This window comes from Schistocerca piceifrons, chromosome X (assembly GCF_021461385.2).
Source record: "Schistocerca piceifrons isolate TAMUIC-IGC-003096 chromosome X, iqSchPice1.1, whole genome shotgun sequence".
In the NCBI taxonomy this organism is placed as follows: domain Eukaryota; kingdom Metazoa; phylum Arthropoda; class Insecta; order Orthoptera; family Acrididae; genus Schistocerca; species Schistocerca piceifrons.
The window spans coordinates 304424150-304449431 of NC_060149.1; the positions used below are offsets into that span (position 1 = coordinate 304424150).

At 44.6% G+C, this 25282-nt stretch overlaps 1 protein-coding gene across 1 annotated transcript in view; it reads right to left on the reverse strand.

Annotated features, from left to right (window-relative positions):
• LOC124722325 (potassium voltage-gated channel protein Shal) overlaps window positions 1–25282 on the reverse strand; it is a 980926-nt gene that overhangs the window by 357302 nt on the left and 598342 nt on the right. The window contains exon 3 of the mRNA XM_047247502.1: window positions 1612–1800. Coding sequence (XP_047103458.1) covers window positions 1612–1800 — 189 coding nt within the window. The remainder of the gene's footprint in view (window positions 1–1611; window positions 1801–25282) is intronic.

The window sequence follows — 25282 nt, forward strand, 5'->3', positions numbered from 1 at the left end:
TTTTTTAAACTACTGGCCATTAAAATTTCTACACCACGAAGATGACGTGCTACAGACGCGAAATTTAACCGACAGGAAGAGGATGCTGTGATATGCAAATGATTAGCTTTTCAGAGCGTTCACACTAGGTGGCGACACCTACAACATGCTGACATGAGGAACGTTTCCAACCGATTTCTCATACACAAACAGCAGTTGACCGGCGTTGCCCGGTGAAACGTTGTTGTGATGCCTCGTATAAGGAGGACAAATGCATACCAACACGTTTCCGACTTTGATAAAGGTCGGATTGTAGCCTATCGCGATTGCGGTTTATCGCATCGCGACATTGCTGCTACCGTTGGTCGAGATCCAATGACTGTTTGCAGAATATGGAATCGGTGGGTTCAGGAGGGTAATACGGAACGCCGTGCTGGATACCAACGGCCTCGTATCACTAGCAGGCGAGATGACAGGCATCTTATCCATATGGCTGTAACGGAACGTGTACCCACGTCTCGATACCCGAGTCAACAGATGGCGACGTTTGAAAGACAACAACCATCTGCACGAACAGTTCGACGACGTTTGCAGCAGCATGGACTATCAGCTCGGAGACGATGGCTGCGGTTACCCTTGACGCTGCATCACAGACAGGAGCGCCTGCGATGGTGTAGTCAACGACGAACCTGGGTGCTCGAATGGCAAAACGTCATTTTGTCGGATGAATCCAGGTTCTGTTTACAGCATCATGATGGTCGCATCCGTGTTTGGCGACATCACGGTGAACACACATTGGAAGGGTGTATTCGTCATCACCATACTGGCGTATCACCCGGCGTGATGGTATGGGGTGCCATCGGTTACACGTCTCGGTCGCCTCTTGTTCGCGTTGACGGCACTTTGAACAGTGGACGTTACATTTCAGATGTGTTACGACCCGTGGCTCTACCCTTTATTCGATCCCTGCAAAACCCTACATTTCAGGAGGATAATGCACGACCGCATGTTGCAGGTCTTGTACGGGCCTTTCTGGATACAGAAAATTTTCGACTGCTGCCCTGGCCAGCACATTCTCCAGAGCTCTCACCAATTGAAAATATCTGGTCAATGGTGGCCGAGCAACTGGCTCGTCACAGTACACCAGTCACTACTCTTGATGAACTGTGGTATCGTGTTGAAGCTGCATGTGCAGCTGTACCTGTACAGGCCATCCAATCTCTGTTTGACTCAATGCCCAGGCGTATGAAGGCCGTTATTACGGCCAGAGGTGGTTGTTCTGGGTACTGATTTCTCAGGATCTATGCAGCCAAATTTCGTGAAAATGTAATCACATGTCAGTTCCAGTATAATATATTTGTCTAATGAATACCCGTTTATCACTTGCATTTCTTCTTGGTGTAGCAATTTTGATGGCCAGTAGTATATGAGGTCCGTATCGTGATATTCCTTGTTACAGAGATGCTAATTTCTCCCGCATTCTCGATGAGCCATGAAAAATTTATGCCTCTTTTTGCCATAAAACAAAATATAGTGTTGAGTGAGATTGTTGTCGTTTACTATCAGGTTATCAAAACTCTTAGCTGTGTGCTGAGTGTTTACGCTACTGCGAACAGTTAAAATGGTACTCACAGTCGTTTTCTCGAGGCAGCGCAGGAGATGGTGATGCTGTAGTTCAAAGATGTCCTCTTGGTGGTACGAGTCGTCCATCTCGAGGCCTGACTCCTGGGCGGCCAGCCGGGCCTCCGCCGCCTTCTTTTTGCTCACAAACGCTGCTCCCGACGACGCCTTCGCTATTCTAATCCTTGCCAGCCTGGCTTTCTGTAACAGAGAACACATTTATTCACGTGAGTAGAGGAAGAATCTTGTTTTGGGAACAATACGTTAAAATGTACTATGCCTAGAGCAGATGGGAGCGTAGTCTCTCATCTGAAAAATTGACGTCTAAACTCTCATCACAACGCACAATAGGAAATGAAGATGGCTATGAATCTGAACGAATCCGTGTGTACTTCTACTGTAGCGATGCTTGACAACATTATGCCCGCTATTGATCTCACCGGCCGCTCTTGTAATGGTTTTTTTTTCCTCATCTTTCATTTTCTCTCGAAATGGAGGGCCCTTGTCGAACTAAGATATTTTGCGCCCAGTCTTGAAAGTATTGTGGCAGGGAGATGCCAATTAAGAATAACAAATTATCTCAAGCCACGATGTTTTTGAACTTGCGGCCTGTAAGTTGTCACAGTAAGGGATTTGCCGCCCACGGTACTAAAAAGTCTTTACACCCCTGTTCTGTTATTAGCATATGGTAAATAGAACACTGCACCTAGTCGGACATAAGTATGACAGGCTGTACCGTTCCCCACATCTTCCAATACCTAAATTTCCAAGTGTGCTCGAACTGTCACAGATAAAGCATTATGTTTTTATCACGTGTAATTTAATGCGATTTTAAATAGCAATGTTTTGCTCCTTCAGACGAAACAGTTCAGATGGTTCAAATGGCTCTGAGCACTATGGGACTTAACATCTGTGGTCATCAGTCCCCTAGAACTTAGAACTACTTAAACCTAACTAACCTAAGGACATCACACACATCCATGCCCGAGGCAGGATTCGAACCTGCGACCGTAGCAGCCGCGCGGTTCCGGACTGCGCGCCTAGAACCGCTAGACCTCCGCGGCCGGCACGAAACAGTTCATGTTGCCTCGCTGCAACTAATAGAGTAACACAGTTTGAAACAAACGAAAAGTTTACAGCCCGTAACATAACACACAAAAGCGTAAATATGTAAAAGCGGTAACCATAACAAAACAGACCAAGAGAATTCACACAGTTCTGAACGTAACGAATTACACTCCTGGAAATGGAAAAAAGAACACATTGACACTGGTGTGTCAGACCCACCATACTTGCTCCGGACACTGCGAGAGGGCTGTACAAGCAATGATCACACGCACGGCACAGCGGACACACCAGGAACCGCGGTGTTGGCCGTCGAATGGCGCTACCTGCGCAGCATTTGTGCACCACCGCCGTCAGTGTCAGCCAGTTTGCCGTGGCATACGGAGCTCCATCGCAGTCTTTAACACTGGTAGCATGTCGCGACAGCGTGGACGTGAACCGTATGTGCAGTTGACGGACTTTGAGCGAGGGCGTATAGTGGGCATGCGGGAGGCCGGGTGGACGTACCGCCGAATTGCTCAACACGTGGGGCGTGAGGTCTCCACAGTACATCGATGTTGTCGCCAGTGGTCGGCGGAAGGTGCACGTGCCCGTCGACCTGGGACCGGACCGCAGCGACGCACGGATGCACGCCAAGACCGTAGGATCCTACGCAGTGCCGTAGGGGACCGCACCGCCACTTCCCAGCAAATTAGGGACACTGTTGCTCCTGGGGTATCGGCGAGGACCATTCGCAACCGTCTCCATGAAGCTGGGCTACGGTCCCGCACACCGTTAGGCCGTCTTCCGCTCACGCCCCAACATCGTGCAGCCCGCCTCCAGTGGTGTCGCGACAGGCGTGAATGGAGGGACGAATGGAGACGTGTCGTCTTCAGCGATGAGAGTCGCTTCTGCCTTGGTGCCAATGATGGTCGTATGCGTGTTTGGCGCCGTGCAGGTGAGCGCCACAATGAGGACTGCATACGACCGAGGCACACAGGGCCAACACCCGGCATCATGGTGTGGGGAGCGATCTCCTACACTGGCCGTACACCACTGGTGATCGTCGAGGGGACACTGAATAGTGCACGGTACATCCAAACCGTCATCGAACCCATCGTTCTACCATTCCTAGACCGGCAAGGGAACTTGCTGTTCCAACAGGACAATGCACGTCCGCATGTATCCCGTGCCACCCAACGTGCTCTAGAAGGTGTAAGTCAACTACCCTGGCCAGCAAGATCTCCAGATCTGTCCCCCATTGAGCATGTTTGGGACTGGATGAAGCGTCGTCTCACGCGGTCTGCACGTCCAGCACGAACGCTGGTCCAACTGAGGCGCCAGGTGGAAATGGCATGGCAAGCCGTTCCACAGGACTACATCCAGCATCTCTACGATCGTCTCCATGTGAGAATAGCAGCCTGCATTGCTGCGAAAGGTGGATATACACTGTACTAGTGCCGACATTGTGCATGCTCTGTTGCCTGTGTCTATGTGCCTGTGGTTCTGTCAGTGTGATCATGTGATGTATCTGACCCCAGGAATGTGTCAATAAAGTTTCCCCTTCCTGGGACAATGAATTCACGGTGTTCTTATTTCAATTTCCAGGAGTGTATGTTAGGTTGCAGCAAATAACGATTCGAAACGACATCCCTTAACACCGATGAGAGAGCGTAGAAGGTTTGGAAATTCTCGAAAAAAATCGTAAATAACTGGGAATAATTTCATTGGACAAAATATCAGTCACCTCCTTGAAAGGATACACCGGTCGCTTTGAGTCGTTTTAGGTGTACATCTGATAGCAGGTGATCATGTGACCCTCCACCGCTGGCGTAAGGCATGGCGGTAAAGTGTTTTGTGGGTTCCAGTCGGTTGTATGGAACTAGTGTAGAAACAAGGGTCAATGCGGAGACATGAAAGAATGGCATAGACATGCCCGTCGCCACACCATAAATGATACTACCCCGTTTCTTTGTGTATCAACGCGGACAGACAGCTGTAGCCAAAAACAGTGGTACAAAAATGGTGGGTGTAAAAAGATTCCAACCTTCAGAGACCAGAGACGGCTGTTACGATTTGTCAATGAAAATAGGTTTCAAACCCTGGAGGAATTGCTGTTGTCTGTGAATGTAGATCCATCTCAACCAATTTCCGGCGGGAAATTGCGAAGCGAACTGCGGACAATGGACATTTAGAGTCGGGTCTCTCGAAAAAGGCCATGGCCCACCTCAGCTTATAAAACTGCACGTCTTCAACGAGCGGACAACACAAAAGCTGCATAGTAACAGTTTGAAAACGTATAGTGTTGTCTGCCGAGGACGATTACGCACAGTCCAGTCAGATTAAGGGGGGACGTTGATGAAATTGACCAAATGTGTTAATTTTCGATTTATTTTTTATTTGTTAGTGCAACTCATGGACAATATGTTCTCAAAGTTTCAATGTTGAAATCGCATCCGAAGTGCCTGAAAATTAATTAAAAGTGTGACGCGGCTTCACTGCCACGCCCACGTTTTGAAGCAGCACTTCAATACCAGCTCAGTGAACAACGATTCTGTGTATTACTTTCAACCAAACGTGTGTGGGATACATCTAGCAAGCCGTGATACATACTCTTTGGTTTCATAGATTATCTTTGGCCGATCCTGCACTTCTCAAAAAGTGAGTTCATGGCAAAACCTAAAAGTCATATGAGTCTCTATATTCACTCATATGGAAACGATGCCCTAAAAACACATTTGCATCTGCTACAGTTGTCAGAATTGCAACTTATGACGCAGTTATTGTATTTAATTATGGGAACGTCGGGAGGATGAAGGTATTAGAAAGCATGGGCTTCAAGATAGGAAATTTTACTCAAGACATCCTGAGAAAAATAGATTTACATCGCGTCTCTGCAGCTGAAAAGTCAGTTGAAGACCTGGTAAAGGAAACAAGACAGACAACAAGAAACCAGAAGAGAAGCGTTGAAGCGAAAGACGACCCAGAGTACAAATGTGGTGCCTTCTGAAGAAGTGACACAAGGAAGAAAGCTAGGTTGAACTTTCCTGAAAAGTTCGTTTTTTAAAGTTTCTGTACCTTTTCCTCAGATTCTATGAATGCTAGAATTATGAAATTTTGTACACAAATTTCTGTAAACCTAATAAACGTTGTCTCAAGAGCAAATTTTGAAATTCTGATTGAAAGCTGAGATATGGGGCAAAGTGCTTGGAATTTTACACGTATTTAAAATTGTACTTGTGGAATTATAATTAAAAAATTATGAGAATTCTTCTATTTCACCTTTTCCAAAAAACTCATGAGAGAAGATTTTTGTAGAAATCTCTTGAACACTTCCTGAGAAAAAGGAACATACTTTTAAAAAAAAATAAAACTTAATATTTCATTAAAAAAAGTTAAATATATATAATGAAAGGATTTTTTACGTAAATGTGTTACTTTCACGTAAAGCATGGTACAAAATTCAATGCCGTACCTTCAAAACTTTGGATTTGGTGCATGTTTGAAACAGTGTGTTTTTCATCAACGTTCCTCCTTAATGTGACCACCGTCTATGTTCTGCCTCAACGTGAAGTAATCACTCACAGACGCCAGGTGGCACCACTAGCGGTGGAGGGTAATAAAGCGTGTCGGAGGACGCAGAAAACAGTGCAGTCGATGTAATGTGGAAACGTAGCGATTTATCTGACGTCCAAAAGGACATGACCACTGGTGGGAGCATTTCCGAAACGGCTATGTTTGTAAACTCTTGGCGTGCCGTTGTACTTGAAGTATATCGTGCATGACAAAATGACGCTATCTAACACCGGCGCTGAGGAAACTGTGGTACTCTATGGGCCATAGACGGCAGGGGTGAACAACGGCTGCGGAGATGTCGATTGGTTCAAATGGTTCAAATGGCTCTGAGCACTATGGGACAACATCTGAGGTCATCAGTCCCCTAGAACGTAGAACTGCTTAAATCTAACTAACCTAAGGACATCACACGCATCCATGCCCGATGTAGGAATCGAACCTGCAACCGTAGCGGTCGCACGGTTCCAGACTGAAACGCCTAGAACCGCTCGGCCTCACCGGCCGGCTTGTGTATTGGCTTATAGACGTGCAACTGTTGAGCAACTGACCGCCCAGGTGAATGAAGGTGTACCGTCAGGGTCTCCACAACTACCATACAGCGAACGTTGCAAAGCTTGGCCGTCCGCAGCAGGCGCCTGGCTCATGAAACCATGCTCAGTGCTGTTCATCGTCTACGAAGGCTCGAATTTGCAGTCTAATACCGTAACAGGTCGCCTACTGAGTGGTGATGGGTGCTCTTTTCAGATGAATCATCAGATTGACAGCAAACACCTTATAACAACCGTCGGAAGGATACTAGCCGTAGGAGGGACCTTAATGGTTTGAGGAATGTTTTCGTGGCACTCCCTGGGAGATCTCGTCATTCTGGTAGGCACAATGGATCAACACAAGTATGTATCTGTCTTTTGTGACCATGTCCACAGTCACGTGCAGCATGCTTTTCCTGGGCACGATGACATCTACCAGCAGGACAATGCACCATGTTCGAAGAGCACCAGGATGACTTTACGTACGCCCCTGGCCACCAGACTCTCCGGATTCAAACCCAATCAGGAATATGTGGGACTAAATTCATCGGGCTGTTCTCGCCATGGGTCCTCAGCCGAGAAACATATGGCAGCTGTCCGTGGCACTGGAGTCAAAAATGTTAAAATGTGTGTGAAATCTTATGGGACTTAACTGCTAAGGTAATCAGTCCCTAAGCTTACACACTACTTAACCTAAATTATCCTGAGGACAAACACACACACCATGCCCTATGGAGGACTCGAACCTCCGCCGGGACCAGCCGCACAGTCCATTACTGCAGCGCTTGATACCGCTCGGCTAACCCCGCGCGGCGCCCTCGAGTCGGCATGCCTCCACATCCCTGTTGGTATCTTCCAGAACCTCACTGATTCTCTTCGTGTGCGTCTTGTAGCGGTGTGCGATGCAAAAGGTGGTTATTCAAGCTTTTCACAAGTGATCATATTAATGTGACTTGACAGTGTCGAATTCTCAATTACTTTTAACATTTGGTGAAACGGTTATAGCAACGGCCAAAAAAATTGTATCCAGTTACTTAAAGTCAGCCTTTGACGCTGTAATCGCCATTATCAGCCATTATCAGTATTCATCCGTTATTCATGATGATGGTGTTCTTCAAGACGTAGCGCGGGATTAGCCGAGTGGTCTAAGGCAATGCAGTCATGGACTGTGCGGCTGTTCCCGGCGGAGGTTCGAGTCCTCCCTCGGGCATGGGTGTGTGTGTTTGTCCTTAGGATAATTTAGGTTACCTAGTGTGTAAGCTTAGGGACTGATGATCTTAGCAGTTACGTACCATAAGATTTCACACACATTTGAACATTTTTGATTTCAAGACGTAAATCTGTGCCTGTTCACAGTGAATAAGATGCTGTATGGCGGTTATGCCTATAATAGTGAACAACTTTCGACGTTATGTTGCTGTTGTGTTTTCCATGTCAGTGACTCTGCTTATATATTGAAGAAACTTCTCGGTTAGCTTCACCAAACTGAACAAATATTTTTACGGTTCCCAGAATAATTTAAAGTCCTCAACAGAAGTCATAGACGGTAGCTCCTCGTCTATAAAAGTAGTAGCATGTGAATTCTGTCCACGAGAATATAAAATTTACTGTGGTAGTGGAGAAGGGCGGCTGTCTGCCATTTCTGGACGTCTTGGTCAGACGAAAAGTGGATGGATCATTGGGGCATTCCGTTTATCGTAAGCCTACACATGCAGATTTGTATTTTCGGGCTTCTAGCTGCCACCACATATTGCAAACTTCTGTTGTTCTTCGAACAAAAAAAAAAAGAAATGGCTCTGAGCACTATGGGACTTAACATCTTCTTAACTTAAACTACTTAAACCTAACTTACTTAAAACTACTTAAACTACTTAAACCTAACTAACCTAAGGACATCACACACATCCATGCCCGAGGCAGGATTCGAACCTGCGACCGTAGCAGTCGCGCGGCTTCGGACTGAGCGCCTAGAACCGCGAGACCACCGCGGCCGGCTGTTCATCGAACATTGGTGCACCAGACACATGTTGTGTCTGATAAAGACAACCTTGCAAAGGAGCAACACCGACAAATGGTATTGAAAGGTGATGGATATTCTTCACCTCAGATTAGTACAGCTTTAAGGAAGAAGAAACGTGGCCACTCACAACATCAAGAGGAGGAGGAGCGGTTCAAGTCCTGGGCGTTCCTCCCGTAAGTCAGCTTTATTTCGTCGTAATTAGCCAGAATTTTAAGAAAACATGTCAAAGTAATTTTCTGTCCACCTACAAAGACGTTTGCTCTTCTCGGTTCGGCGAAGGAAGATCTAGGATTGCGGAAGGCTGGGATCTACAGAATACCTTGCCAGTGTGGCAAGGATTCTGTGGCCCGACAACGCGCGCAGTGCATGAAAGATGCGTTGAACATGTTCGCAACACTCTCTTTTCGCAGCCCAGTAACTCAACAGGACATTCCATGGATTACTTTGTCACGGACATCTTGACCTCAACTAGATCCTTCTGGGATCCAGTTATTAAGGAATCGGTGGAAATACGTTTAGCCGAAGGTCTTATTTATCGTAATGGCAGCTTTCCGCTGGATATGGCTTGGGAAGCGCTGATGCCTTTAATTTCTTGAGAAAGAAAACATTTTATGACCAATGGCTGAAGAGCGGAGTATTCTACCGTTTGCAGCCCACCCCTTGCCAATATGAGGCCTTGGGGATGAAATAACATTAAAGGAAAAACGAGTAACACCAGTACAAAACATTCACCTGAATATAGCTGAATGTTTGTCAGCCGAAATATCGTTGCAAGAAGTCAACGGTATCCGGCTGCAGTCGCGAGACTTTATGGAATAACACTACTTACTCTCATTCTTAGATAACGGGACATTCGATTAAAATACTGAAAAATCTAACACCAATACAATGTCTTAAATTTGTAATTATTGCTTTATGTGTTAGCCGTCTTTGAAAATCCAAACATTTCTTTCAGATTTTTTTTACATTGTTTTGATGTTTCTTGAGAAAGAAAACATTTTATGACCAATGGATTTTCTAGAAAATCTTATTTAACACTCCAGTGTGCACTCGACAATAACTATAATGTATACACTGTTTCTGTGTTTGAAAAGATGAAATGGTTCAAATGGCTCTGAGCACTATGGGGCTTAACTGCTGAGGTCATCAGTCCTCTAGAACTTAGAACTACTTAAATATAGCTAACCTAAGGACATCACACACATCCATGCCCGAGGCAGGATTCGAACCTGCGACCGTAGCGGTCGCGCCGTTCCAGACTGTAGAGCATAGAGCCGCTCGGCCACCCCGGCCGGCTTGAAAAGATCAGTCACATACATTTTTGTATGAATAATTCTTCTCAGACTTTTATAGGTAAAACTAAACAACAATGTAAGCGACAACCCGGCTCTGTAATAAAATTTCTATTCCTTACATTCTATGTGTCTTCAGCAATAGAGCACCCACGAGTTTTGGCTCTAGGATGCATATGAGGTGTCTATGAGCGTCGTATTCTTATTACTAGTCCGATAGTAATTGTCCGGCCTGTTGAATTCATTTTCAGTTTTTCGCTGGAGAACATTTTCTTAGGCGATTAGCTTTTCGCACATCACTCTTCAGTTGATCAATATGAAAAACTCTTTTCTTACGAATTGCTGACCAGCAAATTGTTGACAATAATTTCCTCTAGAACCAAATGATGCTGAATACTGTCCAAGAAACGCAAAGTGATCTAGGTGGCAGTATGTCTCGAATATGTACATTTTCTTTAGTTCCTTAGACCTTCCGGTGTGTAACATCCAAGTTACAGCCCGAAACAAGAAAATGAAACATTACCCTTCTAGCCATCAACTAAATGAAACTGCAGTACTTATGAGAAAAGGACACAACTCTTTTGAGAATGGTTCAAATTTTCGTAATAAATATATTCCATTTATTCTTCTTTTCATTTATGACATATACTGCTCATGAGACCTACGTATTGTGTTAACGTACTGAGTGGCTATACTTACGACAGCAAGCGTTTATAGAAATTTTCGTTCAGTATGCTATATTTATCTCACTGATGTAAGTTTGGTAGTAGCCAGTGGGTTGACGATGTGATCGCAAGTCGCTCTTTCCATTTGGAAACTGAGGTTAGGTTATAAACTTACTCCGATGGTTAAAATGTAACACCGAGATAGACAGATCAACAGTAGATTTTGGGGACGCCCACCAGCTGTGGTTGGTAGTTTTATTGGAGTTATCTTGCTGAGCTTTCGTTAATAGTGATTTTTTTCTGAACTTTTCTGTTATTGCGTGCGTTCCTCTAGCTACAACGTGACCTTAACTTTGGGGGAGGGTTAGGGGTAGAGGTGGAGGGGAGGGGGCGACGACCTCATGCTAGCTGAGGAAGACACATGACATCATCCGGGGGGTGGGGGTGGTACTGGGTGACGTTGGGAGTAATTAATTGATCAATTTAATTAATCTGCATATGAATTTGACAGCAACTAGATATCAAAAGGCCGGCTGGTGTGGCTGAGCGATTCTAGGCGCTTCAGTCTGGAACCGGGTGCCCGTTGCGGCTGCAGGTTCGAATCCTCCCTCAGGCATGGATGTGTGTGATGTCCTTAGGTTAGTTACGTTTAAGTAGTTCTAAGTGCTAGGGGACTGATGACCTCAGATGTTAAGTCCCATAGTGTACAGAGCCATTTGAACCATTTGATATCAAAAGTGTCACATCACCCCCATTTCCCTGCTACTGTCTTGCCCATAATGCTCCAAACTTTCTGAATTGGGGAGAGATCTGGTAATCTTGCTGGCCAAGGTATGGTTTGGCAAGCACAAAGACGAGCAGTAGGAACTCTCGCCGTTTGCGGGCGGGAATTATCGTGCTTAAACGGAAGCCCAGGATGGCTTGCCATGAAGGGCAACAAAATGGTTCGTTGAATATAGTCAACATACCACTCTGCTGTAAGGGCCCCGCGAATGACAGCCAAAGGGATCCGAAATGAAATGAAATGGAATCCGAGACGATCACTGCTGGTTGTCGGGCCATATGGCGGGTGACAGTCAGGTTCATATTCCACTTCTATCTGGGGCATCTCCAGACTCGGCTCCGCTGGTCATTGCGGCTGAAATAGAAGCGGGACTCATCAATGAAGACAATTATGCTCCAGTCAATGAGATTTTATGCCGAACACATGGCTGGAGACGCCCCAGTCAGCGGTGGGATACCAACCTGACAATCGCCCGCCATACGGCTCGACGACCAGGTATGGTGGTATGAGATACCATTTCTTTTCACAGCACCGCTCTTTGGTTGTGATCCGCGGCACACTTACAGCATAGTGGTACGTCGACGATATTCTACGCCCCATTTTGTTGCCCTTCATAGCAAGCCGTCCTGGGCTTGCATTTCAGCAAGATAATTGCCGTCCGCACACGATGAGAGTTTCTACAGCTTGTCTTCGTGCTAGCTAAACCCTACCTTTGCCAGCAAGGTCGCCGGATTTCTCCCCAAGTGACAACGTTTGGAGCAGTATGGGCAGGTCCGTCCAACCGTCAGGGGAATCTGACGATGTAAAGCTCCAATTGGACATAATTTGGTACGATATCCGTCTGGAGGACATCCACAAACCTTACGACAGTGCCCAGCCGAATAACTGTTTGCACAAGAGTTACAGTGGACCAAAGTGTTACTGACTGCTCACTTTGCAAAGCTCTTTCTCTTGAATAAATCATCGAATTGCTCTGAAATTCTACACATTTGTTGGTCTATACATGTACATCACATCTTCTATTTTCCATCCGACTTGGATAATTTCTTCGTGGTGCGTATTTTTTCATTTTTGTGTTGCAGATCGTAGTTTAACTAAACTGCTAATTTACTCTACAGTTCGAGACCCGGTTCGGCACAAATTTTCACTGTCGTCATTCCATTACAGGCATGACAGTTGTCCATATTCACAATAACGAATACATTTCACGTACTTCATAACGGCTGCAGTCGCTGCAGTGCCTCTTCCTTTGGACATGCAGGGATTTCCGAAGGAACATTATATCGTACTTCTGAAAAACAGAGGTGCTGCAGTATTTGGCCTGCCGGAGTGGCCGTGCGGTTCTAGACGCTACAGTCTGGAACCGAGCGACCGCTACGGTCGCAGGTTCGAATCCTGCCTCGGGCATGGATGTGTGTGATGTCCTTAGGTTAGTTAGGTTTAATCAGTTCTAAGTTCTAGGAGACTGATGACCTCAGAAGTTAAGTCGCATAGTGCTCAGAGCCATTTTTTTTTTTTTGAGCTGCAGTATCGTATCACGTTCACTATTTTATCATTGTCGAGGGAACGACACACTACGCCAGACTCGTTACCTACTATACGGAGCAAAATTCCTGCTCGTAGTAAAACCCAGCTTAAGCGTTATAAGATGAAGGGGGTGACGTATGGACGACTGCCGGCCGAAGTGGCCGTGCGGTTAAAGGCACTGCAGTCTGGAACCGCGAGACCGCTACGGTCGTAGGTTCGAATCCTGCCTCGGGCATGGATGTTTGTGATGTCCTTAGGTTAGTTAGGTTTAACTAGTTCTAAGTTCTAGGGGACTAATGACCTCAGCAGTTGAGTCCCATAGTGCTCAGAGCCATTTGAACCATTTTATGGACGACTTGGAGAAGAGGTAGTAGGGTGCAATTGTTTAGATGTATTAGAAGCATGCTGTAACAAGAGTACAATTTTGTAATATCTCCGTTCTGCCTCGTAATGTGGACAGATCTTACGAGTACTTAAATACTTCCGAATCAGTGTGCTGGACTAACTGTAAGAACCCCAACGCTGAGAGTGTGATATTCAGGTGCTTTCCATAATGCTGAAAGAACAGAGAAAAATTGTTGATCACGTAAAACTGAGTGGTGGGAATTTAGAATTTTGGTGGGAACTTCTTTGTCCCAGGGCTGTGCTGACGTCCCAGCCCACCACCCACCAGGGAACTGGCGGGAAATTAAAAATGGCAGTGTCCTTTTCGGAATTCGAACCCTGGTCCTCCTGGACAGAAAGCCCAAGTGCACCCCCCAACACGTTGAAACTGTCCAGATGCAGGAGAGGGAGGTTAGGTTAATGTACTTTATTTATTTTGGTTGGGAAACTGAAGTAAATATTCGTCCTAATTATGTCATTAGTCATTAAGATCAGGCCTAATTACACAACTATATGCATAGAGCTACAAAAGGATTGTCTAAAATCGCAATACAGCACAAAAATTGACGATGCCATACAACTGGTGTTATCCTGCTTGGAAGAAATTTCACAATACGACTCAAAACTAGTGGCAGATGCACTCAAACTCTACCCTACACCTACAAGCTGGCAGGAAAAAAGGCTGGGGTGTAAGGTACTATCCTTTTTTTTTTTTTTTTGGCGGGAAATATATTCAACTTGCGAGATGCTGGTGTTGGACAGAGATGAGTTTAATAAGTGTATTACTTGTAAGCATAAATCTGAAGACTGTATCTATCGCGGTTTGATGTCAGAGTTCGCTGCAGAAGCCTGCTTGACAATCACCCTGCAGCTGAGGTAATCGAAGCTACCACAATTGATGGAATATGAATCACTGTTCTAATTACACATTGAAATTGTCGTGAAAGAAACCAGTACTCGTTATGAACGCATCATAACGCAACGCATGTACTGGGGGTTGAGAAAAAATCATCGTAATAATCCAACTACCGCAAAATCCGACCCCAGAAGATTGCAGAGGGGTAGCAGTTGCAGCTGTGTGCCCCACGATGCTCACAAACTAACCAACTTGGAGGCAGTCTTAACCCCCTCCCCTTGCCGCTCCATCCCTCCCTTCCTTTCGTCACTGTAAGTAGGGATATAGCCCTGTTCTATGTTGCCACTGGTGGTCCATAAAGAGTTCCTTCTGGTAGCATTGATATACTGTCTCCAGTGTGTTGAAATCAGTAACAGATAGCAAAAGGCAAGAAGAGGTAGCTTCATGCACTCTGTTAAACGTATTTCTTCAAAAGACTGGACCAACTTGAAACAACAACGAAATTCCAGAGAACTCCTCAGACAGCTTTTTCAAACGTCCGATGACTGGAGAACAGGCAGACTGCCTCCGCCGCCTCCGCCGGCCACAGACCCTGTCGTATCTGTAAGCAGAGTCTTCCCCAGTTGTGGCCCCAGGGCGGTGCACATGGCTGGATGCTCAATTCGGCGGTCCTTCGCTAACGCAAAAGGGAAATAAAGTGGTACCACCCCACCCTACATGTCACCCACCTGGTCAGGCACAGCTGCATCAGTGATCTCACACAACTGAACCGTCCCCACACCACCACCATAAGTGACCGCCGTGAAAACAGTTCCCTGTGACAAATGTATTTAACGTCAGTGCATCTCTGATAATGCAGCATCTATTAAAAAGGAGAACACAATCGCGACGATAATAAATGCCCTCTTTCCACGGAAATGGGCGCAAACCATTTTCTTTTAGTTTTATGTGCAAAATCGGTATAGTTTTTACATTAGACTGCACAATTCGCATCTCATTATTTTTCAACATCCAACTAAGTACGCCATGACCGGTTACATATCACCAAAATTCAGAAGTTATTTCGAAATCGTCATCAGAGTAAAGAAAAAGCGAGAATTTAAACTCCGAAGAAAAAAAAGAAACATCTGTATTACTGAATTCCTTTCACCTTGATGGTCAAATTACACGACTTGAGAGCGTCTCTCGCATTCAAATCTGTGTCTGTAAATAAACTGTCATGCACGTATGTATTACAAACATTTCATACATGTGAAATAACATTAGATAATACAGTCTTTTACGCCATTACCACACGTATTGGAAAAAAATCACAATCATTTTAGCCGGCCGATGTGGCCGAGCGGTTCTAGGCGCTTCAGTCTGGAACAGCGCGACCGCTACGGTCGCAGGTTCGAATCCTGCCTCGGGCATGGGTGTGTGTGATGTCCTTAGGTTAGTTAGGTTTAAGTCGTTCTAGGTTCTAGGGGACTGATGACCTCAGAAGTTAAGACCCATAGTGCTCAGAGCCATTAGAACCATTTTTGAACCAATGCAATGCTCTATGTTCACGAAACAATTATGAGAGCCTGTCTTGAAATAGAACCTCCTATAATATTTTACCGCGTTTCTCTCTTCCACTACATCGAAACCAATAACCGACTGCGTGCTTACATCTGACATTTTTGCTCCATAGCTCTCTTTTCCAACATGTATGTAAAGTTTCCATCATACAGCAGACTCTTGTGTTCTAGTTTCTTGAGCACTTTGATCATCACAGAATGTATCACGCAACCTACTCACAAGTTGGGAAAAAACACTATGATTTCTAGGTTCCACAAGCCCAATAACTGCTTGCATGAGGGCCAGAGGTGGACCAAAGAGTTACTGGCTACTGACTTGCATAATTTGTAAAGCTCTTTCTCTTGAATAAATTGCCCAATTGTTCTGAGATTCTAATCATTTGTTTATCAGTACATATACATCACACCTACCTATTTACGTCCATAATTTTTTTTTAAGTCCGCAGCACGTTTAAGTTTTGCGTCACTGTGGACACTAAACGCCATGACCTGTTCACATGGCGCAAAATTGCTGCTTCTAGGAAAATCCGGCTTTTCTCCATATCCTGACTGGCTACCTAATGTGTGGAGGCATATGCATTCACACACAAAATTTATGCTATTCCTTTCAGCGATTAGTACTATTGACTGTGTGCTGAAATGAAGCACCTTAGCAAACAATTTCCGCCTCCTCAGTGAGTCGGTCTTAAGAAAGAGGAGCCGGCCGGTGTGGCCGAGCGGTTCTAGGCGCTTCTGTCTGGAACCGCGCGACCGCTAAGGTCGCAGGTTCGAATCCTGCCTCGGGCATGGATGTGTGTGATGTCCTTAGGTTAGTTAGGTTTAAGTAGTTCTAAGTTCTAGGGGACTGATGACCTCAGATGTTTGGTCCCATAGCGCTCAGAGCCATTTGACCCATTTTTAAGAAAGAGGAATGAACAATCCAGGAGGTAAGAGTCCTTGAATGAGCAATGTATGTGAGGCACGTTTTTGCATATTGCTCATGTTTCGTAACAGCTATGCAATGCCGCATCGGCGTTGGTAACACTATCTTGTAAAACAATACCCAAGCGGCTGTGCTGTGTCCACGGATTAACATGTTTACATTTCATGACTGCTTATTGAAGATGAAACGTTACTTATTACAGTAACTTGTTGACGCACATTTAATGTAATGGTGTAGGAGGATGTAGTGGCTGGTAGACTGAATTAATTTAGCAGCGCGGGATTAGCTGAGCAGTCGGGGCGGTGCAGTCATGGACTGTGAGGCTGATCCCGGCGGAGGTTCGAGTCCTCCGTCGGGCATGGGTGTGTGTGTTTGTCCTTAGGATAAATTAGGTTAAGTAGTGTGTAAGCTTAGGGACTGATGAACTTAGCAGTTAAGTCCCATAAGATTTCACACACATTTGAACTGAATTAATTTAGAGAGAAAATTGTAATTCTAATTAAAGTACTTATTCAGAGTGGGCTGATAATTACGAGTAACTGGGTCATTCAAGTATCAGAGATCGCGCCAAAATGTTATTTGTACATTATAACTTGACGAGAAGGTACTGAGTCATGTGCAAGAACATTAATCAGAAATGGTTCAAATGGCTCTGAGCACTATGGGACTTAACATGTAAGGTCATCAGTCCCCTAGAACTTAGAACTACTTAAACCTAACTAACCTAAGGACATCACACACATCCATGCCCGAGGCAGGATTCGAACCTGCCACCGTAGCGGTCGCGCGGTTCCAGACTGAAGCGCCTAGAACCGCACGGCCACACTGGCCGGCGAACATTAATCAGTTACACGTTAACGTTCTTACTATCTGCACACTAGTAAGACTAAAGTATGGACTGGTGGAAGTCCAATTACTTCCCTTTCATAATCTACGTGTGCAAGCAATGGAGCCTAATAATTTTATGTAATTTTTCGAATGAAGATAAAGTTTTTAGCGTCCTGCCAACGAAGAGGTCATCAGAGATGGAGCACACGCGTTGATTGGAAAAGGGCAGAGAAGTAACTCGGCCTTGCTCTTTCAAAATCTTCCTAGCATTCGCCTTAAACTATTTAGGGAAATCGTGGAGAATATAAATCTGGATGCCCAGACTAATCTAAACTACAGTCCTCGTGAGCCAGGTATTCACTCCTGTTAATAAATTAGCCGTCACAGTCGTTCAGTGCGGCACTGTCTACAGTTTCTATTGCTCCCGAATGACGCTTTTACCATCCATGATGTTGTTTCCAAATACCTCAATAGGCTTGTTTAGAGTAATAAAAGCCAATACGCCCGATCGTCTCATATCACCAGCAACTTGTGGGCTGGAACTGTACGAGACCAAGTGATAAGATCTTATTTTCTGACAGCCCTTTCGAGTAGCGTACTGTTTCTAGTGTTAATTTCAGATGTGTTGCCTGTGTTGTTGGATACTTTACCTCTCGGAGAGAACATGTGGTTTTAGTACTACCGTACACCAACCTTCTATGATAGTAATGACAGTGAGTACCTGAAGAACTGGTATTCCCATCGTCGGATTGGAATGGTAGGTTGTGACCTATGGCTAGTGTGCTTGCAGTAACTCAGTCCTTTCTTTTATGTGGTGTTAATTGTAGTCATTAGCCTACGAAAACTCAGTAAAAGTGAATAGTATCTGGTTCGTACCGTCATGGCTACCTGAGTCGTTGTACCACAGACATTAAGGATATCTGTGACAAAGTGTCAAAATTGCATGCGGCATTGTTATACATAAAACTGGCGGTGTTGCCTGAGCAACTGCTACGATCTTAGATTATTGCTCGAAGGTGAAAGTTACTTTAGTCAGTAAAAAACTAAATGATCATCCGAAATCGTTAGTTCTTTACCCCAAATTTCTCACTTTAGCGTCCCTTACCATCTGCATAATTTTCACTCAAAAAGACTTACGACAGCCAGTATAAAAATACATCATTATCCGTTGCAAGAAGATGGTAAACACTATACCCGTTACCTGGACGTGTGACTGCTATTGACGTTCGTTAATGACACAGCAGGGTTATATGAATCGTCAGTGACTAAATCCAGCTGTCATTTCGCAACTTGTAAGGAGACACAATATCTTAACACCGTAATTTGCTAAAACATGCCCGCATCTCGTGGTCGTGCGGTAGCGTTCTCGCTTCCCACGCCCGGGTTCCCGGGTTCGATTCCCGGCGGGGTCAGGGATTTTCTCTGCCTCGTGATGGCTGGGTGTTGTGTGCTGTCCTTAGGTTAGTTAGGGGACTGATGACCATAGATGTTAAGTCCCATAGTGCTCAGAGCCATTTGAACCATTTTTGCTAAAACATGTAGCAGAGTGGGCCGCTGGTGGGATAATAGCTGGATAATTTTAACGCTGAGTAAACCAAACGATAGATCAAAAAGGTCTCGAGGGATTATACCCACTGATGATCATTACCTTTTTTCTATAGCCAGACGGAAGGCAAGACTGCATATAGGTCAGATTCAGCGTGACATTAATTATGTAATAGGAAGCAGAATATTACGCCAAACCGTCCGCAGTCGTTTATGTGAAGGTGAAAAATGCATCTCTCTGTAGTTAGAGGCAAATACACTGAAGCGCCGAAGAAATTGGTACAGGCATGCGTATTCAAATACAGAGATGCGTAAACAGGCACAATGCGGCGCTGCGGTCGGCAACGCCTATATAAGACAACAAGTGTCTGGCGCACTTGTTAGATCGGTTACTACTGCAAGTTATCATGCTTTAAGTGAGTTTGAACGTGGTGTTATAGTCGGCGCACGAGAGATGGGACACAGCATCTCCGAGGTAGTGTTGAACTGGGCATTTTCCCGTACGACCATTTCACCAGTGTATCAGGAATCCGGTAAAACATCAAAGCTACGACATCGCTACTGCCGGAAAAAGATCCTGCAAGAAAGGGATCAACGACGATTGAAGAGAATCGTTCAACTTGACAGAGGTGCAACCCTTCCGCAAATTACTGCAGATTTCAATGCTGAGCCATCAACAAGTGTCAGTGTGCGAACCCTTCAACGAGACATCATCGATATGGGCTTTCGGAGCCGAAGGCCCACTCGTGTCCCCTTGATGACAGCACGATACAAAGCTTTACGCTTCACCTGGGTATCGTCAACTCCGATATTGAACTTTTGATGACTGGAATCATGTTGTCTGGTCGGACGAGTCTCGTTTCAAATTGAATCTAGCGGATGGTCGTGTACAGGTATGGATACAACCTCATGAATCCATGGGCCCTGCATGTCAGCAGGGGAGTGTTCAATCCAGCGGAGGCTCTGGAATGGTGTGGGGCGTGTGCAGTTGGATTGATATGGGACTCCTGATACGTCTAGATAAGACTCTTGACAGGTGACACGTACAATAAGCATCCTGTTTGATCACCTGCAATCATTCATGTCCATTGTGCATTCCGACGGACTCGGGCAATTCCAGCAGGACAATACGCCACCCCAAACGCCCAGAATTGTTACAGAGTGGCTTCAGGAAAACTCTTCTGAGTTTAAACACTTCCACTGGCCACCAAACTCCCGAGACATGGATATTAATGAGCATATCTGGGATGCCTTGCAACGTGCCATACAGAACATATCACCACCCCCTCGTACTCTTAAGTATTTATTGACAGCTCTGCAGGAATCATGGTGTCAATTCCCTCCAGCACTACTCAGACATTAGTCGAGTCCATGCCACGTCGTGTCGCCGCAATTCTGCGTGCCATTCTTTGGCTCCCCAGTGTATTACGGTCGGTTTTCTTGTTTCTAAGCTACACTTCAGGCTGCAAAAATTATCCTCGTGCCATAAATCGTTCATATATGAATTATTCTAGTGTTTCTACTCCATCTGCTCGTGTAACGTACTATGTAAGAGGAAAGAGCTAGTTTAAAGCTTATCTACACACGTTCTGTGACATTTACTTCTATGTCTAATACTACTGACCTGTGTATGAGGGGTAAAATGAAAAAGATTAAATACACTGTTGACATTATCTCACGTTTGAAGCACACTGAAAACTGTGGTAACGTGGCGGAAATGTAAACCAGTTCTATTTAGGCAGAGCAGCTCTCTAAAAAGGATCGATAAGCAGGTTATGATTGTTGAGTAAACAGTGGAGATGATTGTGTTTAAATATGAGAAAGGGATGTCAGGGTCTCACATGCAGTGGACAAAGGAATGATTACAGAGGAACGAATAGTTCTGTTAGACAAGGGTATCGGTCGCAACCTAGTCAAAGGAATATGCTTATCGTTCGCCTCAAATTTTTCAGAAAGCCACAGAAGAAGAAAATCAGGCTATGTAGACGGGGTTGAAGCCCCAATTACTCTATAATTCAAATTCCTTAACCACTGATCGACCTGATTTCGTACATTAAACAAATTGCACTAACACGGTCCGCTGTCCCTTACAAGACTGTTAATAGTACCAGTTTGTACGAACGCCGCAGGAGCATGAAGTACAACAGGAAATTATACAGCCGTTTTAGGAATTGCAGAGAAAATTATAATTTGTGGTTCTTCCATCACTCGTGGTGTAGAATTCATGTAAAGCTCCAATTTCAAGTTCTCGGGACTACGGAAATTGGACTGGACTTTAGTTTCACGCCATGTATCAGAATACGGCAACAACGTCTTGATTATTGTTATTATAATTATTGCTATTATTATTATTATTGATATCATCATCATTGAACTGTTAGAAGATCACTAGTCACGGGCGAAGATAAGTAATTTTTTCATCGCTCAAGACTTCTAGCAAAGAGCGTACGTTCATCACCAACCACCAATCTTTAAAATTAAGTAGCATTTCAGGACACGAATTGTCCGTGATCAGTCTTACTATTTCTAAGGTAGCGTTTTATTTCATCTAGTCTATACAGCCTTTTCACCTTGGATTATAGGGTACATTCAAGCAGATTTTTCTTTGTTTGTCATTCCGCTTCTTAGCATCATAGCAATAGAGAGGCACAGTTTACTCCAAACACATCAAACACATTAGTCCACTCTTCACAACATTCTAAGCGTGGAGTGAAGCTTGTTTAACTTCCTCTTCGCACTTTTTATCTAAAACTGGCAATAAATGTGCGCGCACTGCGCACATTGTGCTTTACGGCGGTGAACTTAGTAGAGCTACGTTTGGTAAACCTAGGATCTGGGATGCATTTATCGTAGAGAGGGGATGGAAATGTAAACACAAGGGCCGGGAGAGAGGAGTGTCAGCTCGCTGCGTTATCCTGTCCGCGGAGCTTCCTGCCAACTTGGTGCTCTTGCCACTGATGGCCGTCTCCTTGCTGTATCTCAACGGACGCCTCCACCTCCATCTCCACAGCTTCTCCCCATCTCCTCTCCTCCCCCCCCCCTCACCGACTCCCCTTACAGCAAACGACACCGAGAAAGCACTAAGCGTGCCACGGCTGCGCAGCGTTACACGGAAAGAGGAACGCTGTGAAATTTCGTATTCTGAATGCGGCTTAACTGGTGATATTCATACACACTGGGCCACTTTTGTAGGAATTCTTTTGCTGTCCTACGACAGTGAGTTACTTTCCCGCCACGCTCAATCAACACCAAAATAGAAATAAGTGAAACAGCATGAAAGCTAAAAACACAAATGAAGACCGGTTTATTTGGCTTTGTTAAGTGATTTAGTTGTAAATATTCCCTATTTCACGTGTCACTGTAACTTAAAATTTATATCGAACGCATTTGAAAATCTTTGTAATCAAAGTCATTTAAGTACTAAGAGAAATTTCATTCGGTGTACTTCTTTAGTCAGGGGCATACAGATTAGTAAGAAAAATAATTTACTCGAGCTGATGGTCTTAACATTTCCTAACTTCGATACCTGAGTCACGTATCCTTCACGTTACCACATGTCACGCTCATTGCATAAGTGAGTAATGTACATTGAATGTGAGGCCATAACAGATTCGTAAAATTTCATGTATTTATGAAATATGAAAAGATGAATTAATTTTAGGATGAAAACTGTGGCACTAGAAGCGATTATAAGGACGTATGTTTCCCCGTGTGGCAGAAGTGAGCACTTCTTGAGATTCACCGTCGGCGGCAAAAGTGCTCGCTTCAAAGAGTGCCTCTGTAGTTCAGATTTCTAACTCACTCTTAATTATTAAAAGCTTACAGTTTGAACTGGAACTGTCAGTTTCGTTTCAAATGGTCTGTTTCTTGGTACATCAAAACCAATTATAAATACGTGAGTCAGATTGTATATCACACTTTTACTGTTATAAGAAGCTTTCGGAGGAAGGTTAAACTGGATAATGCGTTTATTTATTATCCTATGATACTCTTCTCACCCACCTTCCATCCTGTAAATCAGGATCGACAATGGCGTGCCGGCCACAGTGGCCGTGCGGTTCTAGGCGCTACAGTCTGGAGCCGAGCGACCGCTACGGTCGTAGGTTTGAATCCTGCCTCGGGCATGGATGTGTGTGATGTCCTTAGGTTAGTTAGGTTGAATTAGTTCTAAGTTCTAGGCGATTGATGACCTCAGAAGTTAAGTCGCATAGTGCTCAGAGCCATTTGAACCAATTTTTTTGACAATGGCGTGCCAAACCGCACGCGAGCACGATGTGCGGGCCGAAGTTCGGCCTTTCTCGGCTTTTCTCGGTCCTTCTCTGAAATACTTGGTGCAGCGCAACATTTCATCTAGCATTATGGTGTGGCGTTTTTCGGTTAATAAGATTTCCTTTAGTTCAGAAGAATTGCGGTGACAACGCTGTTTACCCTATACTATTTGTTTGTGGCATGCAATAAGTTCGATGGTCCAGTGGCTATTTGCACAAAAACACAGTCTTGTTCAAATGGTTCAAATGGCTCTAAGTACTATGGGACTTAACATCTGAGGTCATCAGTCCCCTAGAACTTAGAACTGCTTAAACGTAACTAACCTAAGGACATCACACACATCCATGCCGGAGACTGGATTCTAACCTGCGACAGTAGCAGTCGCGCGGTTCCGCTTGGCCACCGCAGCTGGCCACAGTCTTGTGATATGTGGTCACAAACCTTCAAAAATGAATAGGAATGACAGAAGAGAAGAGTTCTTAATATCTATTAAGCCCCGATATACCGGGTGATCAAAAAGCCAGGATAAATTTGAAAACTTAATAAACCACGGAGTAATGTAGTTAGAGAGGTAAAAATTGACACAAATGCTTGGAATGACATGGGGTTTTATTAGGAAAAAAAAGAGTTGCTAGACGCGTGAAAGATCTCTTGCGCGCGTCGTTTTGTCATGATCGTGTGCTTAGCCGCCACTTTCGTCATGCTTGGCCTCCCAGGCCCCCAGACCTCAGTCCGTGCGATTATTGGCTTTGGGGTTACCTGAAGTCGCAAGTGTATCGTGATCGACCGACATCTCTAGGGATGCTGAAAGACAACGTCCGACGCCAATGCCTCACCATAAATCCGGACATGCTTTACAGTGCTGTTCACAACGTTATTCCTCGACTACAGCTGTTGTTGAGGAATGATGGTGGACATATTGAGCATTTCCTGTAATGAAAATCATCTTTGTTTTGTCTTACTTTGTTATGCTAATTATTGCTATTCTGATCAGATGAAGCTCCATCTGTTGGACATTTTTTGAACTTTTGTATTTTTTTGTTAATAAAACCCCATGTCATTCCAAGCATGTGTGTCAATTTGTACCTCTGTATCTACATTATTCCGTGATTTAATCAGTTTTCAAATTTATACTGACTTTTTGATCACCCGGTACAATCCTATAACCGACGGGTACCAAAAATTTGCTTTGGAACGATATTACAACAGCATGCAGAAAGAATTTAAAGTTTTAATAGACGATAAAAGAGCAGAAAATTGCAACAGTCGACAAACGGGATTCGTTGTTTTGTACATCAAGAAGCATTTTGGGTGAATTTCCAGGCATGCAGAACGTTATGAAATTTGTAGTACGGGTAGTAAATTTGTTGATTATTCCACTGTCAGTTGCAACCGTTTTCTATGGGATTGAACGAAGAGTGAGGTGATTTTACATATTATTGCAAAGTCGTTGATTAAGTCAAGGGGTATGCTCGGAACGATTTTTCTATTTAAAACCCGCTAGTGACGAATGTATGAAGCACAAAAGAGTGCAGGAACGAAAACTAGGACATCCGGAATGGATTGATGGCCTCTCATCTTTAGTGGACTCGACTGCACACTGCCCACAGTAAGGCATTGCTAGGTGAGAAAAAGCTTACACCTGATTTGATGGGGATGCATTTAAAAAGAAAACCGCATTGTGGAAGGGACAAACTCTGGCAAAAAACACCAAACACTCCCTAAGCTCACTGGCGTTGGGTCCGGGTTGAGTTGTTTGGGGAAGAGACCAAACAGCAAGGTCATCGTTCTCATTGGATTAGAGAAGGATGGGGAAGGAAGTCTGCCGTGCCCTTTCAAACGTACCCTCCCGACATTTGCCTGAATCGATTTAGGTTCAAAT